This window comes from Carassius auratus, chromosome 41, assembly GCF_003368295.1.
Source record: "Carassius auratus strain Wakin chromosome 41, ASM336829v1, whole genome shotgun sequence".
Taxonomy (NCBI): Eukaryota; Metazoa; Chordata; class Actinopteri; order Cypriniformes; family Cyprinidae; genus Carassius; species Carassius auratus.
In genome coordinates this window covers 22,977,119-23,004,913 of record NC_039283.1, presented here as the reverse complement: position 1 = coordinate 23,004,913, position 27,795 = coordinate 22,977,119, and the positions used below count along the sequence as shown (strand labels likewise).

The following is a 27,795-nucleotide window of genomic DNA, read 5'->3' as shown; positions in this document are numbered from 1 at the left end:
AATTCATAATGGAAGCCAAAGGTGTAGCAAAACCTGTAATATTACCACTTTGCTGCTGCTCATAAAAAGCCCAGGACCAACTGGACTTACACACACACACACACACGTTCAGACAGACTAGTTTAATCCAACAGTTACATAATGTAATGCTAATGAGGACATTTAAACATGTCTGGCCATCAAAAGCTGTTAAATTACAGAAAGATGAGCATGGTATCAATAAAATATTACTAACATTACATTTCAAAATGCTAATGGCTAACGTTTTCAAGTATTGATATGACTCCAGAGTGAATTTTAGTTTTCATTTTTATAGCCTCATCACACAACACCTCGAGTCTAGTCTTGAATTTACATATTCAAAGCTTTGACGCTGGCCCTCAGGATAACGGCTGAAACAGCACTCCTATGTTCTCTCCATTCCACGGCGGTCAGTTCCATCACAACAAGGTACAAATCTGCTTTCCAGAACCTTCACTATCTACATTTTTCTCTGGAAAAAAGAGCTGCCAAACTTGATCCACTGGGTCCATTACAATCTTTAAAAATGGCAAAAAATTGACTAGGTCATTTCCTTAAACTAATTTAACCCATCCAATTGTTCACACATAGCAGTGAGTTGTGAACACACACACACACACACACACCGTGAACACTCACCCGAAGCAGTGGGAAGCCAATATATGTATAGTATATGTTAAATGTTAAAATGTAAATTTGGACATTCTGGAATGTACAGATTGTTTTGGAGCAGCTGTGGCAAAAACTGATGGTATGACAGCAAACACTAAACATACAAATGCCCTATTCAAACAGGACTTTTTAATTTGAGTAAATCTGTGTTTTCCTCCCTCTCTCTCTCTCTCTCTCACACACCACACACACACACACACACACACACACACACACACAAAATAAAAAGGAAATTACCTGCAATTTTTATGCTAAATCCTCTAGGAGAAATCTAATCCCATCCAGACAGGAATGTCTGTGATTATGGTATATTATTTTCACAATTATTATTTATTTTCACAATGAACACATTTCTTGCTGGATCTTCATTGCGGATTTTTGCTAACTTTCTCAGTCAAATTGGTGTTTCAAGAACTGCTGTCAACCCATCTGATGTAAACAAGAAAATTTAATTAACAAGCAAAGTCAGATCACCAGAACTTCTCAGAATGGGCACATCAGTTACATGTATAACATTTTCTTATTTAAATGGGTTTTTATGATGTGATCCCAATCCTGGATCATGAAACCTAAAATGTGAATATGAAATCACAGACATTCTCTGTTTTAAGAGATATTAATCCTTTCCAAACTGTGCTATACACATACAAAATAACAAAAACAACACAGATTTCTGGTGTCCAGGTGCAATCTGTCTAAATGACAAAGTAGGCTGCACAATGTATTTTTTTTTTTTAGAATTTATTTTCTTTCATTTGTACCTTATCTATCACGGAAAGAAGAAATTTGAGAAAACGATACGACACACCAATAGCATTCAAACAAAGAGCCCTCAAACTAAGACTCTGAGAACATTTGACATTTTACATGATGATTCTATTATATTCGCCAACGTAGAAAGATTCTGGCAAAAATGAGTTTACACATGGTGGAAACTCAAAACCAAAGTCCTCTGTTTGGAAACACACACACACACACACACACACACACACACACACACACACACACACACACACACACACACACACACACACACATGAATGCACACACAAACAAGCATCTCCAGCAGGCATGTGTGTGGAGATGTTCAGATGTGAAGGACATGTCTGCAGGCAACTAATTCACACACGCACACATTTTCTCTACTTCTCCCTTGTTCCGATTATACAGTTAACGTATGTGTGACAGTTGACATAAATACCGCCTCATAAATAATTAATCTCCTCACAATTACAGTATTCCATACTAGCACCTCATTAAAGCATCATGATTATAACGCATTCCTGCCAAACAAATTCCCTGCTTAATGCAAACTGGTTTTGTTTGTTTAAACCTGAGAAATAAAAGACTTACTTTTCAGGAAAGACTTTATAATCTGGTAACATTAAAGTGGTAAGATGTTGTTTGCTAATTAAGAGAAAATCAGACACAATAAGATTGTCAGAGCAGGAACAGGACAACAAACGAGCACAAAGGACTGGAAGTTTGAATACCGTCCACATTATAAGGTTAAGAAATCCCAAATAAATCATTTCTTAAAACCTACAAAAACTCGACAGCAAACGTTCACTGAACTCAGTTCTGACATCACACGCACACACACATATTTATACTGTATATGGAGCTGTTTCTTACATTAGCATATACAATTTCAATTCACATCACTCTATGGCATTCATGTGTATGTTTCTGTCCAATAAATATTTCAACACTACATTTCATCGTGAAATATTACATTTGCAATTCTCTCTGAATATCTCAATGTGAACATGAACCCTAGATGGATTTGTTTGCATCTTGTATTCTCATAACTATGTCCTTTCATATCCTCTACAACAAACATGGGTCTACCATGTAGACATTCTTCACAATAAGCAGCAACCACCACAGGAGAAGCTTGATACACTGGTGAAATAAGTTTAAGAGGTTAGCCTTGTAGCTCACAGGCACTGTTGAAGAGAGAGAATTCTTAATGAAAACGGGTTTAATAGGGCAGAGGGAAACTCTTCGATTGCACTCCTGTTTAATTTAATGAGCCTTAAGTCAGGCAATTTAGTTATTTTAATTGCCTTTCTCTCTTTGTTAAAAAGATGTATGTGGCTGTCTTCCATAGCGTAAATTCTTCTAAATAACAGTTCATGTTTCTTCCACCCTGGAAGGACTCAACAGTTCTCTGTTCCTCTTGAATTCCACCAAAAACATCACAGAACAATGAAAATGTTGTTTGAAATAACTTTGGAAGATTCGATTACACCGCTATTTCAGGAAAATTCATATTCAGATGGAGAAAGTAAATTGAGCATATATATAGAGTGAAGTTTGTGCTTAAAACAAGAAACAGACCAATAGCCAATGGTGCAGCAATTTTTGAAATGTATTTAGTTTAAAAGTATTTTTAGATATGTTTGACTGGACTTAACTCATTGATGTCAATAGTTTGGCGCTAGCATACATTTTTTGTAAGTTAACAACACAACACTCTCAAAAGCACATAAATACAATACTATTTGGGGTCGGTAAAACATTATTTTTATGTTTATAAAAGAAGTCACTTAGACTCTCAAAAGCTGCATTCATTTGTTATTATTATAATATATCATTATATTATTAAAAAAAAATCAAGACATTTTTTATTATTGTTTCAGTTTCAAATGTTTTCTATTTTAAAATATTGTTTAATGTAATTTATTCCTGTGATATCAATTTTGATCAGCTATTACTCCAGTCTTCGGTGTCACATAAATCCTTCAGAAATCATTCTAATATCATTCTAATATGCTGATTCGATGCTCAAGAATAATTTCTTACTGTTATCAATGTTGAAAATGTTGCTTGAATATTTTTTTTTCTTTATTCATTTTTTTCTGGTGTTTTTTTTTTTCGATGAATAGAATTAGAACAAAAAAGCATAATTCAATTGAAATAAAAATCATATAATTTTATGTCTCTTCTGAGAAATAAGACACATTTCTTTCTTTCTTTCTTTCTTTCTTTCTTTCTTTCTTTCTTTCTTTCTTTCTTTCTTTCTTTCTTTCTTTCTAAATAAATAAATAAATAAATCTTACCGTCATACACCACATGTCAGAATGGTAGTGTAAATTAAATACCTAAAATACAATATTGGGTAAAATTTTAAGTTTCTGATTAGGAAAACAGAGGGTTCAATGAAAGTTAAGCTCAGTCAACATAAATGTGTTGAACTAACTTAGAATTTTGCCTTTTTTAGAAAAACTAAGGTCAAAGTAATTTTCTGTTGTAATCAACATTATACAACAAAGGCTGTCAACTGAGCTTTATTAAAATGGTCAATTCTATAACCCGGACCACAGAAAATATGCAAGGATGAATGAAATCCCAGTCTTTCTCTCTCTCACTCCCCGCCTCCCTCTCCTCCTCTCTGTAAGATGACCTGTCTGTTTCATACGAGGCCTGCTGAGTTGCAGAGAGCTCTGACAGGCGTGCATTTAAATGGGATTTCAAATACACAAACCATCTGCATCCTGACAGCCTCCAAGCTTATGAATATTAGAGGATAGATGCTTTATGAATGCACACACTGGACATCGAGCTACACGAGACTTCCAGATAATCACACATATTCACCCTCCACAGATGTTTACCACTACAGCCGCCATCATCAACATCTTCCCTATAATCACTGCCACCACCAGGAACACCATAATTAGAAATAGCAGCAACATTCCCAGTATCCTCATTCATTTCTGAAACAAACAAACAAAAAAAGCCTAGGTTACCTTTGCCATCTGTGCCTGCACGCCACTGGCCTTCAGGGATGCTACAGCTTTCTGTGCCGCCGCCGGACTGTCGAAATCCACAAAGCCATATCCTACACACACATGTACAGAGTGAGATGAAAGTTATTTATACACATTATAACACACATATCTTCGTGTTTTTGCCAAAAACTGAAGAATTCTTTATCGGACATTAATCAGACATTATCAGACACATTTATCAGATTTAAAATTCAAGGGTCAAAACAAGACCGCTCCGTTGTTTGTCTTATCATGCTGATCGTGGCGACACTGGAGTCTGCATGTTTGAGCACAGCCGTTTGTGTCTGTGTGTGGGTTTGTATGTGCGCCTGGGGAGACAGGAAACGGCCATTTTGTTCAAGGCTCGTGCTTGTCAACTATTTCCTCAGGAACAGGACAGAGAAGGATTCAGCCTGACCTCACCCCTGCTGGGAAATCCAGCTTAAAATTCAGCCAAGAATGAACATTCTGTTATTATTTACCATATTTCATTCCAGTGGTGTATTATATCTGTGCATAATCATGGATACAATTTTTGTTCCTCAGAAGTTAAACACAGTTATATTATTTTTGAAAATATTGTTTGTAGGTTTTTACTAATCCTTTTGGCAAGTTTGAGACATTTAAATTTTGTTTTGATTGAGACAAACAGAAAACATGACCTCTAAAAATAGTACGGCTGTCAAAAGATTTATAAACGAATTATATGTTTTTAAATTAATAAATTATTATTAAGTTAAAAATACTTTGTGGTCAATATATAAAATTGTTTGTTTGTATGTACAGTATATGGGACCTGGTCAACCAGTTAATAGGCAGCTTAGACTAGTTAGAAAGCAGTTACGATGTTTCGAAACACAGATACTATTCCAGCAGGGTCCATTTCTCCACCCAGCTCTTTAACCAAACAATTATTTGGCAGCAAGCAAGAGAGAAGATCCATGACTTCCTTTACAGCAAATCGTAATAAAAACTGCAGTGGCGTAAGCAGGGCTGGACTGGGACACAGTTTCAGGCTGGGAAATAACACACTCATCCAGCCCACCCTAAACACCCACAACAAATTCTAAAAACCACAGACAAACCTATTATTTATATGGTCATCTCATAAAAAGTTATAAATCTTTAGTCTGGGGCCGTGAAAAAAAAAATTAAAGACTGCACCTTCGCTTCCCATTCCCTCTTCTAAATTTCCCCAATATCTCTGTCTCTTCCTTTTTTTCTTTCTAGACCTGTCACTTCTTCACCAGCTGCTCTAACTCTTGTGAACAGAACTGTGTCCTAGTTGCCAAACAACCACCTCTTTGCAATATTTGTTAGCACAGAATATTGTCATTTATCTTAAAATGATTTAAATACCCTGGATTTAAAACAAACCTATATTTCGCACAAATATATTAAAACACATTTTCTAAAGTGCCTAAATGTCAAAATTAGCAGGCGGCATTTATTGAAAAATCATAATACTGAACACACTACATTGCATTATTAGGCTGTTATTTGTGTTGCTGACTGCTCTAGCTCCCTCCCCACTTATAATTTATTAATGCAACTTTAAAAAAAAAAAATAATGATGTCCTTAAGCACAGTATTCTGACTGATGATAATTATGGGGTGCACCTAACTAGTGCTATCAGTTTAATAGCAACTCAACTAGGTTAATAAAGACAAAACTACTGTAGCGTAGGCTATTTACAGATGAAACTGTCCTGCGCTTGAAGCCCTGAACAGGTCAGTAATTTAGTTACATTTCACTGCTGCTTCTAGCCGCTTCCGCTCCTTCCTCGAGTCCCGCGCATTGATTACTCTGTTCGAAACCGTTTGAGGAGAGTGTGGAAGAGGCGAGACGATTATAGGGCAGCGGGCCAAATCAACTGCAGGTGCTCCAAACGGCCAATGCGTGCCTGGGTGGAGGTTCTTAAAGACCCTTGGTACATCTGAGGCACATTTGAGGCAGTGCGTCTTAATTTTGTGGAGGCATTCTCACCATAAACCTCTCTAAACTCTAAACACACACACTTCTCAAAGCCTGACTGACATTAGAACCACAGATGGCAGAATGCAGAGTTTTGGAGAGGGCACGAATAGTTAAAGCTAACAGCTCTATATGCCAGACATATGTGTTCATTTACACACCTCACATATAGAACATCCACTTTTAAGCCTCCTTGTAAAGATGGAAGTGAGAAAAATAGGCACAAAGATCTCTAGAGTGGAGAAATAAGCCGTCCAGATGTTCCAAAGACTGCAGAAATGTCACAAGCCTAAGAAAACAGAGCATGTGTGTGAAAAAGGATTTCTAGGAGACTGTTCTTGATCCAGAGAGAGGAACACTTCTAGTTTGAGAGATCGCTGCGAGCATTCCTGAGGTCACTGACCAAAAGAGCTAAACAGCAGCCATCAGGAAGTGGGCTGAGAAAGAGGTTTCAAGTTAAAGAATGCAGGGATCAATTCCTGTTAACAATGTGACACCCAGAACCGGAACAGGCCTGATAAAGAGCTCGACAAAAAGGTAAAAAGGATAAAAAGCGCATGTTTGTGTGTAGACATCAAGCATATGAGGTTTTGGCTGGAAGTGTTTTGGAAGCTTCACGTAATTAAATCCATAAATACAAATACGCCTTAAATGGGTGCGCATATTCTCGCCATTTCTTTTCTCTCTCTCCATCTTTTTTCTCGGATGTCAAAACTGTGGGAAAAAAGAGTGTGCGTTTTATCTCCTTCCTCTGCACATAATTCCAATTAAAAAAGGAAAGCGAGGTAGTGATGGAGAGAGCTCGTTGGTGTGCTCGTGTGTTGTACGACACAAATATTTACGTTCACTCCATTTAATGAGAGGCTCATGATTGAGTCAAGGAGAAAATCAAACACACCCTCAACATTGCCCACAACCCCCACCACTGACACCCTCTCCATCTGTCATAGCGGACAAGGGGAAAAACAGCTGTCTGAAACTGAAAATATGTCTTTATTTTGCACAAACAAGTTTGCAATTACCGAGTCTATCTACCTAATGCAAAACGCACAAAGTAAACATGCATTTAACCATGTGTGTTTAACAAACGGCCAACAATCCATTTAAGGATTTCCATGCAAGTGTGATTATAAACACTGAAGAGCTTGATAACTTACAACTGATCTTCAGAAGTAAATGGACTGAACAAACTTGATTGTAAACAAGCCTTCATAGCTTATTCTATCATATGAATTAATCTACAGCAGACAGGCCTGTAATTGTGATCAGTCGACATATCTTGAAATTAATAGTGCATATCCTGTGCAAAAAAAAAAAAAAATACTACATAAAAATAAAAAGTGGATACGCGGAAGCAAGCAGGACAATCATATTTAGATTCAGTGAAGCCATGAATGAAGTGAATCCATCTTTTTGTCCGTTTCCTGTCTGATATCTTTGGCTCCCATAAGTCCTGGCTGGAAGCCCATCAGGGTGGAGAAGCCTGGCAGAGTAGGAGGGCTGTTAACTTCAGGAGGTGGAAATCCTCTAAAGCCTGGAGTGACTTCCTCTGCTTCCCAAAAACACCCTCTCTCCACCTTTCCCATGTGGGCATTAATACTCATTTTTGGACATATTAGACGTGCCTTCAGAGAGAAAGCATTACAAAGAGAAAGACACAAACATGCATACACACAAAAAACCTGCGGGACCCAGTTTGGCAGTTTGTGTAGGAAGCTAGGCTGTTTATTTACAGCATTGGATGAGTGTTTCCTGAAAATAGGCTGTCTGCTAAATCATCATTTTCAGCCGGACGCTTCCCTCACCCTATGGCTATTTTTAAACCACCACGACTAGGTCCGGACTTTTCAAATCAACACAGGAGGAACCCTGTGCTTTTCCTCACCACGGCTAACCCTGCTAGTCACGCTAACGTCTTATCCGGGTGTAAAGACTTCACCCACAATCACGCTAACACATTTCCGCCTCTAAAGATCATCCAGACAATCTCCAGACTAATCGGAGTCTTTCAAAAGCTCTCATTTTAGGAGGATTATTGATTATTTTAAGTGAGACTGTGAATGCTCTGTGAGCTTGTTTTTAATGCAAGCTGATATTGACTGCGGTACTCACCTTTGCACTGGTTGGTGTTTTTGTCCAGGATTGCCTTTGTTGACACTATTTTTCCATACCTGCAAAGGACAAAGAGAACAACAGGGTCAGCTCAAATGAAAGCCATCTAGATGAAGTACATTTCTAACTATTGCATGAAATTTTTCGGTCTGCTAACAGTGTCTAATCTTTTTAAGCTGCTATTGTTTCATTACATTATGTGGTGGAAATTAACATGATTGAAACAATATTTTTAACACTTTGCTAATTTCACAATTAACATTTTAGGCATCCTAATATTTTTACACTTTTTGCATAATTTGACAATATGACAGTAGATGTATTCATTTAAACACAAAATTCATTCATTTACACATTCAACGCATTCATTTAAAAATCGGAAATGTTTTTAAAATTGTATAAATTAAAAAAATTTGCTGACACATATGACACACACACACACACACACATACACGTCTATGTTACTAAGAGGGGACTATCACTCTACACTGACCAAGAGGGGACCAGTGTTTCTGGTCATTTTTAAGAAACAAAAATTACATACAAAATTTTCATTTGAGGTCTTTTTTCATAATATAACTGAAAAAATGCATTTTTTATTTTTTTTAAAAACATGCCAAGTGGGGACCTGAGTGACATCTACCTATCCAACAGGGGACCTCCATAGACTGCAATGCAACTGTGTGTGCAAACACAAGGGCAATTGTACCAAGTGTTTCTTTACAATCTAACTGTATTTAAATGCAATTCTAAACTTTGAAACATTCACACTATATCTCCATTTAAGAAATATTCTAATAGAAATCCAAAATGTTTAATAAATTAGTATGACGTGCAGATATTTTCGGGGTTTGAGACTAATACAAATACACTTCTCAATATATGAATGCAATCACACAGATAATAAGACAAAACAAGCAAGACACTATAGTTAATTTGAGGATAGCAAAAATAAAGTAAAATAAAGAGCTCTTTAAGGTAACAATTGCATGTCCCCAGTTAGATGGTGATGTGTGACGCCTGTTAGACTGAATCACCTCTTCTTACATCTCAGACACATTGTTAACATTATATGTTAAGTTAAGAAACTACATTATATGTTAACTTAAGAAACAACATTATATGTTAACTTAAACAATATTATATGTTAACTTGCTGCATTGAAAAATTTCAGTTGAGTTCAGTAAAATACCTTTTAACTATGCTACTTTACCTGTTTAACACTGACATTTTCCAGAGGCTCAATTGTTTTATGGTATTATCAACATTGCCATTATATTCAGAAATAAATAAATGAATAAATAAATAAATAAATAAATGTAATTTGTTAAATGTAAAGGCAACCAAACAGATCACGTCATGCTTCACCATCTAACTGGGGACCGGTTTGATCTTGGAGGCTAATTTGTGATTTTTTTTTGATAGATAGATAGATAGATAGATAGATAGATAGATAGATAGATAGATAGATAGATGGATGGATGGATGGATGGATGGATGGATGGATGGATGGATGGATGGAATAGTGCTAATGTTGATCTGAACACTTAGGTCCCCTGTTAAATGGTAAACTGCGACATCTCTTTGGTTGCTTTGACATTTCTTGAAGATTTCATGTTGACTTTGAAAATATTCAATTGGCTAAATTTCTAAATCAATGTTACAATCAACATATATTGTAACATTATATTATCATCCTTGCCATAGCATTCAGAGATGGTGAGAATGTGAATTATTGTTAAATATTGGTCAGCCAATCAGGCGTCACCCTTCACCATCTAACAGGGGACCAGTGTGCTTTTTTTTTTTAATGCAACAATCAATATATAATTTTTAAAAACTGACATATTATAACCAAAAATTCCTCATAAAGTAGACTACCAGTAAATTTGATAAAAATTATTCTGCCAATAGACCTGACCATTTTTTGCTTAAGTGCTATCTGATATTATCAAGATGAATTTGTTCTGACAGGTTAACTCTGAGTTCTTGTCATCTTTTATTACCATTATCTAAACTATAGCAAATAAACTGTGATAGTGTGTGAAATGTTCAAGGTGTCTGAACAAATGTAGTTTTTACTGTATACATACACAATATACGTATATGTACTTATAATACTGACACATTGAGAAGTGCCATTATAGTTAGTTTGTTGGTACTTAGTTTCTTTATTTTTCAAATAATAATAATAGTAATAAAAAGTAGTAATATAATTAGAGTCAGCCAGCTGTCAACAGTTCAAGGGCAGAGGTAATGCCTCTTATAATTAACTATATATATATATATATATATATATATATATATATATATATATATATATATATATATATATATATATATATATATATATATATATATATATATATATATTATTATTTTTTTTACATTTATTTGACATTTTCTTGGCTTAACCCCAATACACTTCTGAACGTATGAATGCAATCAAAACCCATTCCTGAGAAGGTCCTATCAGTGATGATAATTTGATCAGACAGATAGACAGATGGATGGATGGATAGATAGATAGATAGATAGATAGATAGATAGATAGATAGATAGATAGATAGATAGATAGATAGATAGATAGATAGATAGATAGATAGATAGATAGATAGATAGATAGATAGATAGAACAGATAGATGGAATAGTGCTAATGTTGATCTGAACACTTAGGTCCCCTGTTAAATGGTAAACTGCGACATCTCTTTGGTTGCTTTGACATTTCTTGCCAATTTCATGTTAACTTTGAAAATATTCAATTGGCTAAATTTCTAAATCAATGTTACAATCAACATATATTGTAACATTATATTATCATCCTTGCCATAGCATTCAGAGATGGTGAGAATGTGAAATATTGTTAAATGTAAGGTCAACTGATCAGGCGTCACACTTCACCATCTAACAGGGGACCAGTGTGCTTTACTCTAGTGAAATCACCACATGCACAGATCTGTTGCTGTGTATGTTTAGTATGTACAGTTTAGCCTGTGTGGAATTGTTTTTATTATTTGACTTTTTTCTGTTCAACACAAACAAAAATGACCCTCATTGGCCGATAAGAAACATCAAAAGAGGATTCGTTGTAGAGTGTTTGACAAAATGAATGTCTTGCAATGTATAATCTACGCTCAGCACCGCCGAGTGTTCCCGCGATCTTTAAATCAAACATGTACGCGTATTTAAAAGCAATTTTAATACCCCGCATTTTGAGAGTGATGCTCCCTGATGCTCGCAAGTTAGGCTTGATAACATATCTAGACTGTAATTAGTATGTAGGCTATAACAGGTTTCGTAGTTATCTATAGATCTGTTATCTTTCTCTATTTGAACTTTGAATATATAGAGAGCACTTATTGTTTCTACTTAATACGACTATTATGTTATTTGTTATGTGTATATTTGTATGTTCAGTTTGTGAAAAGAAGTTCACTTTCAGTCGGTCACTCTCAACATCTCATCGGTGATGACTGACACATTGTGATCCCAATTCTAGAAGCTCATGATTCATGTACGGTTCCAATGTCTAAAGAGACTCAGATAAAATCATGCAGGAGAGAATCCAGGCAGTTGAACAAAACCTTTTACAGAGCTTGAGTGTTGTTGTTTTTACTGCATATGATAATTCATACTCAGAAAGTAGAACTGAAATTATATTTATTACAAGATGATTTTTCCAGTCAAACATTTTTAGACCAGAAGTTGGTCATTAAGATTCCTTTTTTTTATCTGTAAAAATCTTGTCTTGTGGCTTGAGTTAAGTGTTGGCATTAATGCTAATCAAACAATAAAAGGCGAGAAGAAAAATAATTACATTAATTTCTCAAGTAAAGCATTATTAGTTTGTTTAATTTACATCAACAAAACAAATTGATGGGTTAAAAAGAGCAGAAAGAGCTCTTTAAGGTAACAATTGCATGTCAATACTTCTGACAGTAAAGAGTGCATGTGTTAGATAAAATGAGTTTGGTCCCCAGTTAGATGGTGATGTGTGACGCCTGTTAGACTGAATCAACTCTTCTTACATCACAGACACATTAACATTATATGTTAAGTTAAGAAACTACATTATATGTTAACTTAAGAAACAAAATTATATGTTAACTTAAGAAACAATATTATATGTTAACTTGCTGCATTGAAAAATTTCAGTTGAGTTCAGTAAAATACCTTTTAACTATGCTACTTTACCTGTTTAACACTGACATTTTCCAGAGGCTCAATTTTTTTGTAGGGTATTATCAGCATTGCCATTATATTCAGAAATAAATAAATAAATAAATAAATAAATAAATAAATAAATAAATGTAATTTGTTAAATGTAAAGGCAACCAAACAGATCACGTCATGATTCACCATCTAACTGGGGACCGGTTTGATCTTGGAGGCCAATTTGTGCATTTTTTAGATGGATGGATGGATGGATGGATGGAATAGTGCTAATGTTGATCTGAACACTTATCACCCTTGCCATAGCAATCAGAGATGGTGAGAATGTGAAATATTGTTAAATGTAAGGTCAACTGATCAGGCGTCACACTTCACCATCTAACAGGGGACCAGTGTTTTTTTATTTTTTTATTTACTGCATTAAAAACTTCAGTTGGCTCCAGTAAATTAAATGAACTGAATGTCTTTTAACATTTGCACATTTGTGGATCCAACTGAAAATTCTCAATGCAACAATCAATATATAATTTTCAGTTTTGACCTCCACATGTGTATTAGTGTCAGGTGTTGTATGGAGAGCTACAATAAAATACTTTTTAAGCATTGGCACTTTAGTCGTTTAACACACTAACATTTTTCAGAGCAGCACTTGATTAAGGGGCTCCATTTTTATTATCAACATTGCCATTACATTCAGAAATAGGCAGAATATTCTAAACATTGATGTGAAATGTAAATTGTTAAATGTAAAGGCAAGAAAACAGATAACCATTTGGATCTTTGGAATTAATACATACATACATACATACATATATATATATATACATTATATATATATATATATATATATATATATATATATATATATATATATATATATATATATATATATATATATATATATATATGGAGACTTCCTGCACTGAAAAGGATATTGTGAAAAAACAAAACAGCATTTTGAATGAAATCAAGTCAAACTTTATTCTCATAATCTCTCTAAAAATAGCTCTCAGGGTTTATGGGCTCAGTACTGTTGACCCAAACTTCTCTTAACTGAAATTATTCTGTTGAGCACAAAGTATTTAACTGTTTTCCAGTCTCTTCCATTATCCTTTAGAATCCTCTTTGCATTTATGCATCTTTCACAGTCCACTTTTCCAGGAGCCTTCATTTCCTCAAAGTAGATCTTGAAACAGTGTTCTATGACTTTCCTCTCTGTTTCTGACCAGGGCTTTCTGGCTCTTGCTATTTAACAAAATTAAAAGATAAAAAATATATATAGTGAATAAATATATGAATGAATGAAAAAAATGTAATGTCAGTAATACATACTTTACAAAGTTGAAAACATGAAAATACAATGATCTTCAGCTCTTCAGTATTGTTTGTGGTGAATGGAAAATACCATTTTGATTTAATGGCACTAGTGATTTACTGATGTGTCCAAGACTGAAGGTTGAAGTCTTTTCTGAGCTGGCAGCCCTTATTTCAGAAAGATCATCATTTGTGTCACTATTTCCTGAAACCACATGGACATTGCTGTAGCTGTTTGTGGTTCATATTTGATAAGACCAGTGATCAAAACCTGTAAATTCACACCAGTATTTATATCTAATCATTTGAATGCTTATTGTAAACTCTACAATAAGTCTTTGCACATAGTTTTGACTTCCTGAAGGCATTCCTCAATAGTAGGATGCTCTTCCACTGATTTGCTCAGCATTCTGCTTAAGATATGTTTAGTCTTTCGTCACATCGAAGACTGAAGTTACTCGTTCTGACATGTAGAGACAGACCAAGTGGATCCTGGTTGGAGGGTGTAGTAGTCTGATGAGGGTGTTGTCCATCCGTCTGTAATGGACCAAGCATCCTGCTACCTGTAATATAGAAGATTCATTTATAACAATCTCTAGTAATGGCCACCTGACTAAGCTGTACAGAATTAATAATGATATTGTTATGAACGCTGAAAGTGACATGCAGAACATTTCAACAAGTGCTCTTTTTGTAAAACTGATTTTAATTAATGCTTTAATTAATTATTTTAATCATATTTGTTACAGACTAAAATTTTATTATTTCATACATTAAACTTTTTGACTTGCATCCCCTTTTATACTCAAACCCAGACCCAAATTAAAAGATGTAATTCATGTAATAACACACTAGTAATTCATGATTAACCTAACATTTTAAGGATCCAGAATTGTGCATTAGTTAAGAATAAACAAACCAGTAATTAATGATTCACTTTTTCACAATTATTGAGTGGCACTTACCAAGTGATATTCAAGTTTATTGACCAGAATAAGCCAATAATTATTGATTAACTAATGCATTATTCTGGATTACCAGTGCATTATTCACTTTAAATAAAGTGTTTTTTGTTAAGTGTAAAGTTTCACTTTACAATAAGTCAGGTCAATTCAATTTCTATTTATAGAGCACAACATTAACACAACCATCATTGATCCAACTGCTTTACAAGAAAAGGTTACTTTAAAAGCAACAGAGATCAAAAATTAAAATAAAAAATATGTATATATACACATTTAAAAAAATTAAAAACATACATCAAAAGAACTGTTCACAGCATCACTCAAATGCAAGGGTGTAAAAATGAGTCTTTAAGTTTGATTTAAAAACACGGAGCGATGGACAGGACACATTAACTAACAATGAGAAATACATTTGTTTAAATATTTAAGCTTTGTTAACATTAAAAAAAATACAACTGTTTATTTTTTGTTAATGTTAGCTCAACTACATTAAATAATATTTATTAATACATTATTAAAATCAAACATTGTATTTGTTAATGATGAAAGTAATGTTTACTAACATTAATAAACACTTTAAAAGTGATTTTCATGTTAACTAGTGTTAACCAATGACATCTTATGGGAAAGTGGTACTATTTTATGAAATATAGTAAAGACCATACCAGTGCGGATTGTTTTTTCTTCACTTTGATCAGTAATCTCTATTGTGTTGTAGTGCTATCTGCCCTGTTCACGCTCTCTCTCTCCCCCACAAACATCACACATCTAACAGGATCAACACACTAACCAGTGAGTCTGGGATCAGGAAGACTGGTTTAATGTTTTTAAAAGAAGACTTTTCTGCTAATCAAGGCTGCATTTACCTGATCAGAAATATTGTAAAATGAATTTAAAATTGTGAAATAGTATTACAATTTGAAATAACTGTTTTCTTATCGAATGTTCTTTAAACTGTAATGTGTTTCTGTGATGTGCAGCTGTATTTTCAGCATCATTACTCTACTCTTCAGTGTCACATGATCTTCAGAAATCATTTGAATTAGCTGAATTGATGTTCTTTTATGATCAATTATTATTGGTTCTCAATCATTAATAAGGATTCTTATATTATCAGTGTTGAAAGCATCTTTTCCGTCTTCATAGTTTTGTGGAAACTGTGATATATAGTACTTTTTAGGATTATTTAATGAAAATAAAGTTCAAAATTACAGCATTTATTTAAAATAAACTGAATAGACCTATATAGAGATATCTATAGATATATTGTCTATATATACAGTATACGTATAGAGAGAGAGAGAGAGAGAGAAAACTGTTACTGTTAAGACATTTAAAAAATCGTACTGATCCCAAACTGATTTAACATTGTTTGTAACAAGTTTGCCAGGTTAATTCCATTATTTTACATTAAAACTCAAAGGAAGTTTGACTACTACAAATAAATAACAATTCATGAAATAACTCTGAAATATGAGCTAAAGTTATTGAAATAGAAATGTACCTGTCTCCATGGGCAGTCAGGATCTCTGCAGTCGAACATCATTTCTTCTCCTGTAGTGATGTTTGTGGTCACAAATGCACACAAATCTGCTCTTTTCTGTTCATCAACAATCTGTTGGTCACAAACACATACACATGCACATATTAGCTTTAGAGAATACATACATTTATGATACAAGTTTAATATGTGTCCCAGTTGTTTTCGAGTTCCATTGATTATCAATATTTAATATTTTATCAAGTATGATTATCAGTGCATTACAATCTTTATAACTGTCTTAAATGATAACTTACCTTTCTCTTGACTCTTGACTGAAATATGTCTTTATCTTTCCCAGATGCGATGAATTTCAAAGCTTCCTTTTCAGGACAGACTCTTCTGGGTCTCATTTTCCTGTGAAATATTCAAGATTTTTTTAGGGTACACTGCATTTGCCAAAATGAAAAACAATATTTAGAAACAACCACAAAAAAAATCTATCAACAAATGAACAAATATATACAGTAAATAGAGATTAAACAGCACTAACATTCACTGAGAGACTACATGCAAATTTTAACAGTCTGCATGCATTTTTGTCACATTTATTTTTTAAGGCTACAATTTACATGTTATCAGAATCTAAATTCAGAATGTATAACTTACCTTTTCAGTCTTGAATGGAAAAAAGAGATGAGAAATGGCCTTAGTAGGCTTTGTTGTATGTGGTCCCTTGTAGGCAATGTAGGAATCTCAAAAAGCAGTTTGTCCTTCAAGGTTTTGGAATTTTATTTCACAAAAAACTAAAAAATTCAAAGTAGATTCTGTCAGGAAAACAGTATATATATATATAACCCCACCCAGATATCTGGAGCGTGATTGGATGAGACTCAGTTAGTCTGGATACTGTTGGTACTGTTGCTGTGTAGGGCCAGGTGATAATGTGGAGACATTAGTGTTATTAGCATATGAGAAGAGAGCACAATCAGTTTACCAGACGCTGCTGGGGGAACTGGGGGATGTGGGGATTCTTTAAAACAAGTCACTTTGACTGGGATTGGTTTGCTTTTAGATTATGTATCTTGAAAAATAATCAGGGAATTTTTTTTTTTTTTTTTTTTTTTTACACTCATGGGCATTTAGTGCTAGAAAGATTATAAAAGTATTAAAAACTATTTGTGTTGTATTCAAAGTCTTCTGAAGTCATACAATAAGTTTATGTGAAAAGTTTCAACATTGAGGTATTAATTGCTGAAAATAATTCCACTCCATAAACACAGTCATCATAAAATACAGCTGAATTTGAGTTTGAGATAAAAGACATCAAAACTGACGTGATAAATGTCCCTGTCCACAGCGTCTGTCTGTTGATGCAAAGGTATCTCAATGAAACCAGTGAAATACCCTGCACATGGAAAAACTGCACTAAATGGACAAACTAAAAATTGACGCCAAGGGCTCCTGACCAAGAGTCAAGGATTGAGAAAGTGTAAAAATGGTCCCCAATGAGACTGTGAATTGTGACGCCTGTTTGGTTGCCTTTACATTTATCAATATTTCATATTCTGTTTATCTATGAAACAACAATGTTGATAATAACACTAAAACAGCCATTCTTTCCATCAGAAAAAGTTAAACTAAAGTAAAAACATAAGACATAGAGTGACTCGTCAGGTCGAGATGCAATACATAAGAGAATGGCCAGCATGCTGATGACTGGTCAAACAGAAGCTGATCATACAGATGACCGTTCATACAGACCGCATCGACACGGATAGCAGTCGTACAGACCAATCGCTCTCCAGCTGGAGGAAGTGCTGCTTTATAATCACAGAACATTCACTCACTATTAAAATGATTCTGGCTGCTAGAAGGGAGAACATATCCTACAACATGAGTAAGTTCTACATTTTCTAATCACTTATTCTACAAATGTTGCAACTATGTTTAAAAATGTTTAACAAAACTGTCTTTACTTTTACTTTACTTTTTTTTCTTTTAAGAAAAGTCAAGTCAACAGTTCACATTGTTCACTCTAAACAAGAATTTCACTTCATCAGAAAGTTCAGTCCTCAAAAAAAAAAGGTATGTTGCTACTCAATATATTTTGAATATAAAATGTTCTGAATACAAAAATATATATTTCCCAAAATGGAATTGCCACAATCAACAAGAATAATAGATGTCAATCTCATTTCAAGACAAGTAAACCTCTTAGTGTTAGTGTATATTGATTTGAATATCTTTCAGTTTCAGGGACCAGCTGAACAAATGAAGATTATGCTTTCTTCAATCGACCCGAGGCACCACTGGAGGAAAGGTGGACAAAGTCAGGAAGTTTGTGAACAATGTGATGGCCAAGTTTGTTCTCTGTGTTAATGGAGCATTGTCCATCATCCACACATAGTGTTTCAGAAGCCTGAGCTATATTTAAATGATGAGGTTCATTTAAGCCCTAAAGGAAATTATATATTTTTTTTACTGATATTATCCAGTGTTTGAGAGACCACAGACCATAAGCCTGATGCTGGATTGGTGCATGTTATGGGAAAGAAGCTCTCCTGTATTTTTAAAAAGTACCCAGCAGTGTGTTCAACAAATGCCTGACTTAATAAAAGTATTCCCCGGACTTATTTTAAAATAAAATAATATACAATGCCTAAAATATAAACAGCTTCTTTGCAAAAATGTTGAGTTTCAACCTAAATTTAATAATAATAAATTAATATCTGGTATAATTAAATACTATTTGTATCATTTCATTTATAAAATACACTTAAATAGACCTGCTTTCTTTTCTGGGCTTTGCTTGTATGTCCGAATACCTGCTCGCTGTGAGAGGCCAGGTGATAATGTGGAGGCATTAGTGTTATTAGCATATGAAGAGAGGAGACCATCAGTTTACCAGACACTGCTGGGGGAACTGGGGGTGTGGGGATTCTTTAAAACAAGGCACTTTGATTCGGATTGATCTGCTTTAAGATTATGTAGCTTGAAAAATAATCAGATTTTATTTTACTTTTTTATAATGCACTAGCCAGGAAAGACCATCATACACATTGTAGATACTGATATATATATATATATATATATATATATATATATATATATATATATATATATATATATATATATATATATATATATATATATATATATATATATATGTATGTATGTTTCAATGTTTAGGTCTCCATTTTGTTCACTATTGAACGGTCATTTCTACACAGACTAAACTGAACATGCTAAACTTACACAACAACAGGTCTGAACCTGAACTGTACTACTAACGTAAAAAGATTAAGAACACCGCATTTAAAATCTTTTAAATCATTGATGCAACTTATAAAAATTACATTTTCTGAATGAGGAATTGTTTTATTTTTTTGTGTGGCTTAACGTCGGGTTTTGAGTAGACTTTTTTATTTAAATTATTAATTTTAAGTTTACTCCGTGACGTCACGTTGTTGTTCTAATCGACGTTCAGAAGAATCTGTTCAACACGGAGGATAATCACAAGCGACTGGAGCAAACTTATGGAACAACTTGTAAGTACATCAAAACAATTGTGAAAATGTCTTATTGAATATCACGATAAAGGGATGTTTTTATTTTTGGGAAATGCTGTTTTTACACAGCGCCCAAGTGCTTTTGAATGTGCATTGATTTGGATTCTATTTTAGCATCACTGCTAACAGTATGATGTTAACGTCTAAGAAGCGCACTAATCTTAACGTTAGCTCAGCTGGCTTTTCGTCACTAAAAGATTTGAGTGTCACTGGTGTTAACTGTGATGTTCAGGACTGCGTTTCTCAAAGCATTATGAGCAAGTCTATTGCTGAGACCATTTGGTGTCAAATGTTTCTACGCTCATCCTAGCCATACAGTGCTTTTTTGGGGAAATGCCCTGGTAAACGTGTGTTTGTTTGTTTTTTGGTCTGTTTTTAAACAACTAGCTTCTAAGAGTACTAATCCAAAATTAGGTTTAAGCTTATACACAGACATGAATATTGTAATATATTAAAATTACAAAAGCAATGTACAAACTTGTAGTAAACCTTTACAATGTTTCTTAAACTGCAGGCTGAGCTGGATGCTGAATATATCAGAGTGAGCCGTAACACTTCAGGTACTGTAACTTCAAGTTATGTGAAGTGTCCGAACATAACAGGACACAGACTTGGCTTTCTCTTTTCCAATGTCGGTTAAACACTTTACGTTTTTGTGGTTTTCTAGGTTTCACCATATCAGAGACCTGCAGGATTTCACAGACATTCATCACATTCTAAACGTCTGATCTTCATGTGAGGGCAAATCACAAACACTAACTGCCTCCATCACCGTTTTTTTATTATTATAGTTTTTTGTTTACATGATGTCAACATTAAGGAGCCCTTCATGCTTTCCCAGTGTACATGTGTGAGAATAAATGTTCTTTAGGACATAAAATGTAAGAATTAACTGCCATAATAGATCTGAAATAAGAGTGGTAGAACTATGACGTCAGAGCTGCGGGTTGCTTTGAGATTTTCATATGTTTTTTTTAATGGAGTTTTTCAATTTATGAATAAAATAGTGCCTGTGGTAAACATAACTTGACGATGCTTCTATTTATTTTCTACAGTGTAAACTGCACACACTCACAGCCTAAAACTTTCTTATTTAAATTAAAGTTAAATTAAAAATTAAATTTATGCATTTAGCAGACGCTTTTATCCAAAGCGACTTACAGTGCATTCAGGCTATCAATTTTTACATAGCATGTGTTCCCGGGGAATCAAACCCCCAAACTTGCACTGGCGTGATTATTTTTATTATTTTTTCCTTATTTAGCTATTTATTAAAAACATCGTTTTTCAAAAATGAACATAACTGCTTCAATATTTGTGTCTGATGTTGTCTACACTGGATGTGACACGATCCCCATCAGTGAACTGATGCTCGTTCTGTTTATGATCAAATTTACTGACACTACGTTCAGATGATGTGACACTATAGTGTGATGTCATCAGGTTTACACACACTTTTAGCTCAGCGGGGCACGGCACAACTCTCACGTTCGGTGTAGACATGGTTAGACAGTGTCTGCTCTATTACAAATAATTTATATTTAAATCAATCAATAAATAACCTAAACCTGTGGCATTACAAGATGGACAATATAGCCTAGAAAATATATTTCCACTTGCTCTGTCCTCCATCCATGACACTGTCTCACTGCGGAGCTGCAGTTTAATCTGAACAGCTCTGAACACTGAGTGGATTGTTAGATGCATGATGGGCTAGTATTAAAAACAATAAGGTCTTTCCAGCTTTAAGGTAATTCTGCCTTTATATATAATCTTGTCTCAGTTTTAAGTTTGACTGTTAAATTATAAAGAACGACATTTTAACTGCTTTTGAACTACTTCTTTGTCATCTGAATATTGATTTTAAGTAGGGGGAAAATCAATTAAAATTGTAAATCAGATTTTTTTGTGAAAAAATTAGTTTTTTGTTTGTTTGTTTTTTAGGCCATATCGCCCAGCTCTAGAACGATCCCATGGTGAATTACTCTTCTGGGTTCTGATGTCAAAGTTCCCCCCACTCTGTTGGCATTACATATTAATGTCTACTTTAGTCTCTGATGATAAAGTTTTCCTCTCTGCACTTATTCCAGGATGAATTGAGCGAGACATCACTGACACAAGCCCCTCTCCTGCTGATTGTGTTATCATGGACAATGAAATGTCCTGCAACACTGCAGTTGTGATGAGATGATCTTCCAGTGTTTCACATTCAGAAATACACAGATCGTGCGGTTTAAAAAAGGCTGAATATTTTTTTGAGTTTTTGATTCTTTTTTTAGTTAGTATTTGAAATTTATAAAGTACCGAAATAATTGCTAAATGAAAAACATTATGTATGATAAACAGTTTTAAGTACACTGCACTTAAACATTAAGCAAAAAAAAAAAGCTTTTTAGCTTGACTTGACTAAATTAATTCATGTAATTATTATAATGTATAAGTAAATAAAAAAATTAGAGTTGCTTAATTATTCTTTTTTTTTTTTTTTAGATAATTGGTGTCCACAAAAAAATTGAGTATTTAGAACTTATGGGTTTTTAGAGCGCAGAAGTGATTTCACTAAACTAAAGCACACTGGTCCCCTGTTAGATGGTCAAGTGTGATGCTGGTTGACCTTACATTTAGCATCCTCACTATCTGTGCATGCAACGCCAATGTTGATCATAACAATAAAATACCCGTTCAACAAACACTGTAAAATTTTAGGGTAAAAAAATAAAACCATATTAATACTACTAGTGAACAATCAAAAGTAATTTAAGTAATTTTTAGTAATATAAGTAATATACTAATATACATTATAGTCAAAATTGTGTATAAAGACAGATAATATGTGTAACTCATATGTCATTATTACATTCAGAAATAATGTAAAAAAATGGCTTAATAAAATTAAACTTAGTAGGCTTCTCATGCCAAAATCAGCCAAATAGACGTCACGTTTCACCATCTAACTGGGGACCAAAGTCATTCTAACAGAATCTCTTGTGTGTATATCCACACTGCTTAAACTCTACAAGCTTTCTCAACCGGTCACATACTGACAGAAAACACTGTTTCTCCACATGCAGGCGCTCCACGGCTTTGAATGAGAAACCTTTAGCATCAAAATGCAGAATCTATGGCCAAATGTTATTTCCTGATGAAATAATATATTGGGGTACACATACTCATGGACATTTAGTCCAAGAAAGATTATAAAAGTATTAAAAACTATTTGTGTTGTATTCAAAGTCTTCTGAAGTCATACAATAAGTTTATGTGAAAAGTTTCAACATTGAGGTATTAATTGCTGAAAATAATTCCACTCCATAAACACAGTCATCATAAAATACTGCTGAATTTGAGTTTGAGATAAAAGACATCAAAACTGACGTGATAAATGTCCCTGTCCACAGCGTTTGTCTGTTGATGCAAATGTATCTTAATGAAACCAGTGAAATACCCTGCACATGGAAAAACTGCACTAAATGGACAAACTAAAAATTGACGCCAAGGGTTAACTGTAAACTGACATTAAGAACTTTTACTTACAAACTGTTGTTAAAATTAAATTTAAGATTTTAAGATGAAATGTAAGATTTTTTCAAGCATTTTTTACAAGATATGCTGAATAGTAGTAAAATATGCTACTCATGTCAAACAAAATTGTTTTTGACAGAAAAAAAGTTGTGTTTCATTAAACTCGAAATAATGTAAAATTTGCATTCTAAACGAATAAAAACTATAAACACCGTAGTCCACGATAAACCCTTTAAATTTAACAGTATTCGTCAGTAATAGAATTGTTTAGTTTTAAGCTCCAGAATCTTTATAGTGCGTTTGTTATTAGAGAAAGGGCAAATCAGCCAGACATGTGTCGCACATCACCATCTAACTGGGGACCAAACTCATTTTATCAAACACATGCACTCTTTACTATTAAACGTACTGACCTGCAATTGTTACCTTAAAGAGCTCTTTCTGCTGGTTTTTACCCATACAATGTCAAAAGTTTTGTTGGTGAAAACTGAAGTGTAAATTTGGTTCAATGATGTTCAATAATTTTTTTCACTTGAACAAAATCAGTTCATTTCAATGTTTCCATGTTTAGGTCACCATTTTGTTCACTACTGCATGGTCATTTCTACACAGACTAAACTGTACATACTAAACATACACAGCAACAGATCTGTGCATGTAGTGGTGTTTTCTCTAGACTAAAGCACACTGGTCCCCTGTTAGATGGTGAAGTGTGACGCCTGATCAGTTGACCTTACATTTAACAATATTTCACATTCTCACCATCTCTGAATGCTATGGCAAGGATGATAATATAATGTTACAATATATGTTGATTGTAACATTGATTTAGAAATTTAGCCAATTGAATATTTTCAAAGTCAACATGAAATTCTGAAGAAATGTCAAAGCAACCAAAGAGATGTCGCAGTTTACCATTTAACAGGGGACCTAAGTGTTCAGATCAACATTAGCACTATTCCATCCATCCATCCATCCATCCATCCATCCATCCATCCATCCATCTATCCATCTATCCATCTATCCATCTATCCATCTATCTATCTATCTATCTATCTATCTATCTATCTATCTATCTATCTATCAAAAAAATTCACAAATTAGCCTCCAAGATCAAACCGGTCCCCAGTTAGATGGTGAAGTATGACATGATCTGTTTGGTTGCCTTTACATTTAACAAATTACATTTATTTATTTATTTATTTATTTCTGAATATAATGGCAATGCTGATAATACCCTACAAAAAAATTGAGCCTCTGGAAAATGTCAGTGTTAAACAGGTAAAGTAGCATAGTTAAAAGGTATTTTACTGAACTCAACTGAAATTTTTCAATGCAGCAAGTTAACATATAATATTGTTTCTTAAGTTAACATATAATGTTGTTTCTTAAGTTAACATATAATGTAGTTTCTTAACTTAACATATAATGTTAATGTGTCTGTGATGTAAGAAGAGTTGATTCAGTCTAACAGGCGTCACACATCACCATCTAACTGGGGACCAAACTCATTTTATCTAACACATGCACTCTTTACTGTCAGAAGTATTGACATGCAATTGTTACCTTAAAGAGCTCTTTCTGCTCTTTGTAACCCATCAATTTGTTTTGTTGATGTAAATTAAACAAACTAATAATGCTTTACTTGAGAAATTAATGTAATTATTTTTCTTCTCGCCTTTTATTGTTTGATTAGCATTAATGCCAACACTTAACTCAAGCCACAAGACAAGATTTTTACAGATAAAAAAAAGGAATCTTAATGACCAACTTCTGGTCTAAAAATGTTTGACTGGAAAAATCATCTTGTAATAAATATAATTTCAGTTCTACTTTCTGAGTATGAATTATCATATGCAGTAAAAACAACAACACTCAAGCTCTGTAAAAGGTTTTGTTCAACTGCCTGGATTCTCTCCTGCATGATTTTATCTGAGTCTCTTTAGACATTGGAACCGTACATGAATCATGAGCTTCTAGAATTGGGATCACAATGTGTCAGTCATCACCGATGAGATGTTGAGAGTGACCGACTGAAAGTGAACTTCTTTTCACAAACTGAACATACAAATATACACATAACAAATAACATAATAGTCGTATTAAGTAGAAACAATAAGTGCTCTCTATATATTCAAAGTTCAAATAGAGAAAGATAACAGATCTATAGATAACTACAAAACCTGTTATAGCCTACATACTAATTACAGTCTAGATATGTTATCAAGCCTAACTTGCGAGCATCAGGGAGCATCACTCTCAAAATGCGGGGTATTAAAATTGCTTTTAAATACGCGTACATGTTTGATTTAAAGATCGCGGGAACACTCGGCGGTGCTGAGCGTAGATTATACATTGCAAGACATTCATTTTGTCAAACACTCTACAACGAATCCTCCTTTGATGTTTCGTATCGGCCAATGAGGGTCATTTTTGTTTGTGTTGAACAGAAAAAAGTCAAATAATAAAAACAATTCCACACAGGCTAAACTGTACATACTAAACATACACAGCAACAGATCTGTGCATGTGGTGATTTCACTAGAGTAAAGCACACTGGTCCCCTGTTAGATGGTGAAGTGTGACGCCTGATCAGTTGACCTTACATTTAACAATATTTCACATTCTCACCATCTCTGAATGCTATGGCAAGGATGATAATATAATGTTACAATATATGTTGATTGTAACATTGATTTAGAAATTTAGCCAATTGAATATTTTCAAAGTTAACATGAAATTGGCAAGAAATGTCAAAGCAACCAAAGAGATGTCGCAGTTTACCATTTAACAGGGGACCTAAGTGTTCAGATCAACATTAGCACTATTCCATCCATCCATCCATCCATCCATCCATCCATCCATCCATCCATCCATCCATCCATCCATCCATCCATCCATCCATCCATCTATCTATCTATCTATCTATCAAAAAAATTCACAAATTAGCCTCCAAGATCAAACCGGTCCCCAGTTAGATGGTGAAGTATGACATGATCTGTTTGGTTGCCTTTACATTTAACAAATTACATTTATTTATTTATTTATTTATTTATTTATTTATTTATTTATTTCTGAATATAATGGCAATGCTGATAATACCCTACAAAAAAATTGAGCCTCTGGAAAATGTCAGTGTTAAACAGGTAAAGTAGCATAGTTAAAAGGTATTTTACTGAACTCAACTGAAATTTTTCAATGCAGCAAGTTAACATATAATATTGTTTCTTAAGTTAACATATAATGTTGTTTCTTAAGTTAACATATAATGTAGTTTCTTAACTTAACATATAATGTTAATGTGTCTGTGATGTAAGAAGAGTTGATTCAGTCTAACAGGCGTCACACATCACCATCTAACTGGGGACCAAACTCATTTTATCTAACACATGCACTCTTTACTGTCAGAAGTATTGACATGCAATTGTTACCTTAAAGAGCTCTTTCTGCTCTTTGTAACCCATCAATTTGTTTTGTTGATGTAAATTAAACAAACTAATAATGCTTTACTTGAGAAATTAATGTAATTATTTTTCTTCTCGCCTTTTATTGTTTGATTAGCATTAATGCCAACACTTAACTCAAGCCACAAGACAAGATTTTTACAGATAAAAAAAAGGAATCTTAATGACCAACTTCTGGTCTAAAAATGTTTGACTGGAAAAATCATCTTGTAATAAATATAATTTCAGTTCTACTTTCTGAGTATGAATTATCATATGCAGTAAAAACAACAACACTCAAGCTCTGTAAAAGGTTTTGTTCAACTGCCTGGATTCTCTCCTGCATGATTTTACTAATTACTATCATACTAATTACAGTCTAGATATGTTATCAAGCCTAACTTGCGAGCATCAGGGAGCATCACTCTCAAAATGCGGGGTATTAAAATTGCTTTTAAATACGCGTACATGTTTGATTTAAAGATCGCGGGAACACTCGGCGGTGCTGAGCGTAGATTATACATTGCAAGACATTCATTTTGTCAGACACTCTACAACGAATCCTCCTTTGATGTTTCGTATCGGCCAATGAGGGTCATTTTTGTTTGTGTTGAACAGAAAAAAGTCAAATAATAAAAACAATTCCACACAGGCTAAACTGTACATACTAAACATACACAGCAACAGATCTGTGCATGTGGTGATTTCACTAGAGTAAAGCACACTGGTCCCCTGTTAGATGGTGAAGTGTGACGCCTGATCAGTTGAC

General features: G+C 34.0%; 1 protein-coding gene across 1 annotated transcript in view; it reads right to left on the bottom strand.

The window, feature by feature from the left end:
* The window catches only part of LOC113059310 (RNA-binding motif, single-stranded-interacting protein 3), a 142,724-nt gene that overhangs the window by 71,812 nt on the left and 43,117 nt on the right, over positions 1–27,795 (bottom strand). Inside the window, exons 3-4 of the mRNA XM_026227713.1 lie at positions 8,557–8,615; positions 4,449–4,540 (exon numbers count right to left, since the gene is read on the bottom strand). Of these exons, the coding sequence (XP_026083498.1) occupies positions 4,449–4,540; positions 8,557–8,615 (151 nt within the window). The remainder of the gene's footprint in view (positions 1–4,448; positions 4,541–8,556; positions 8,616–27,795) is intronic.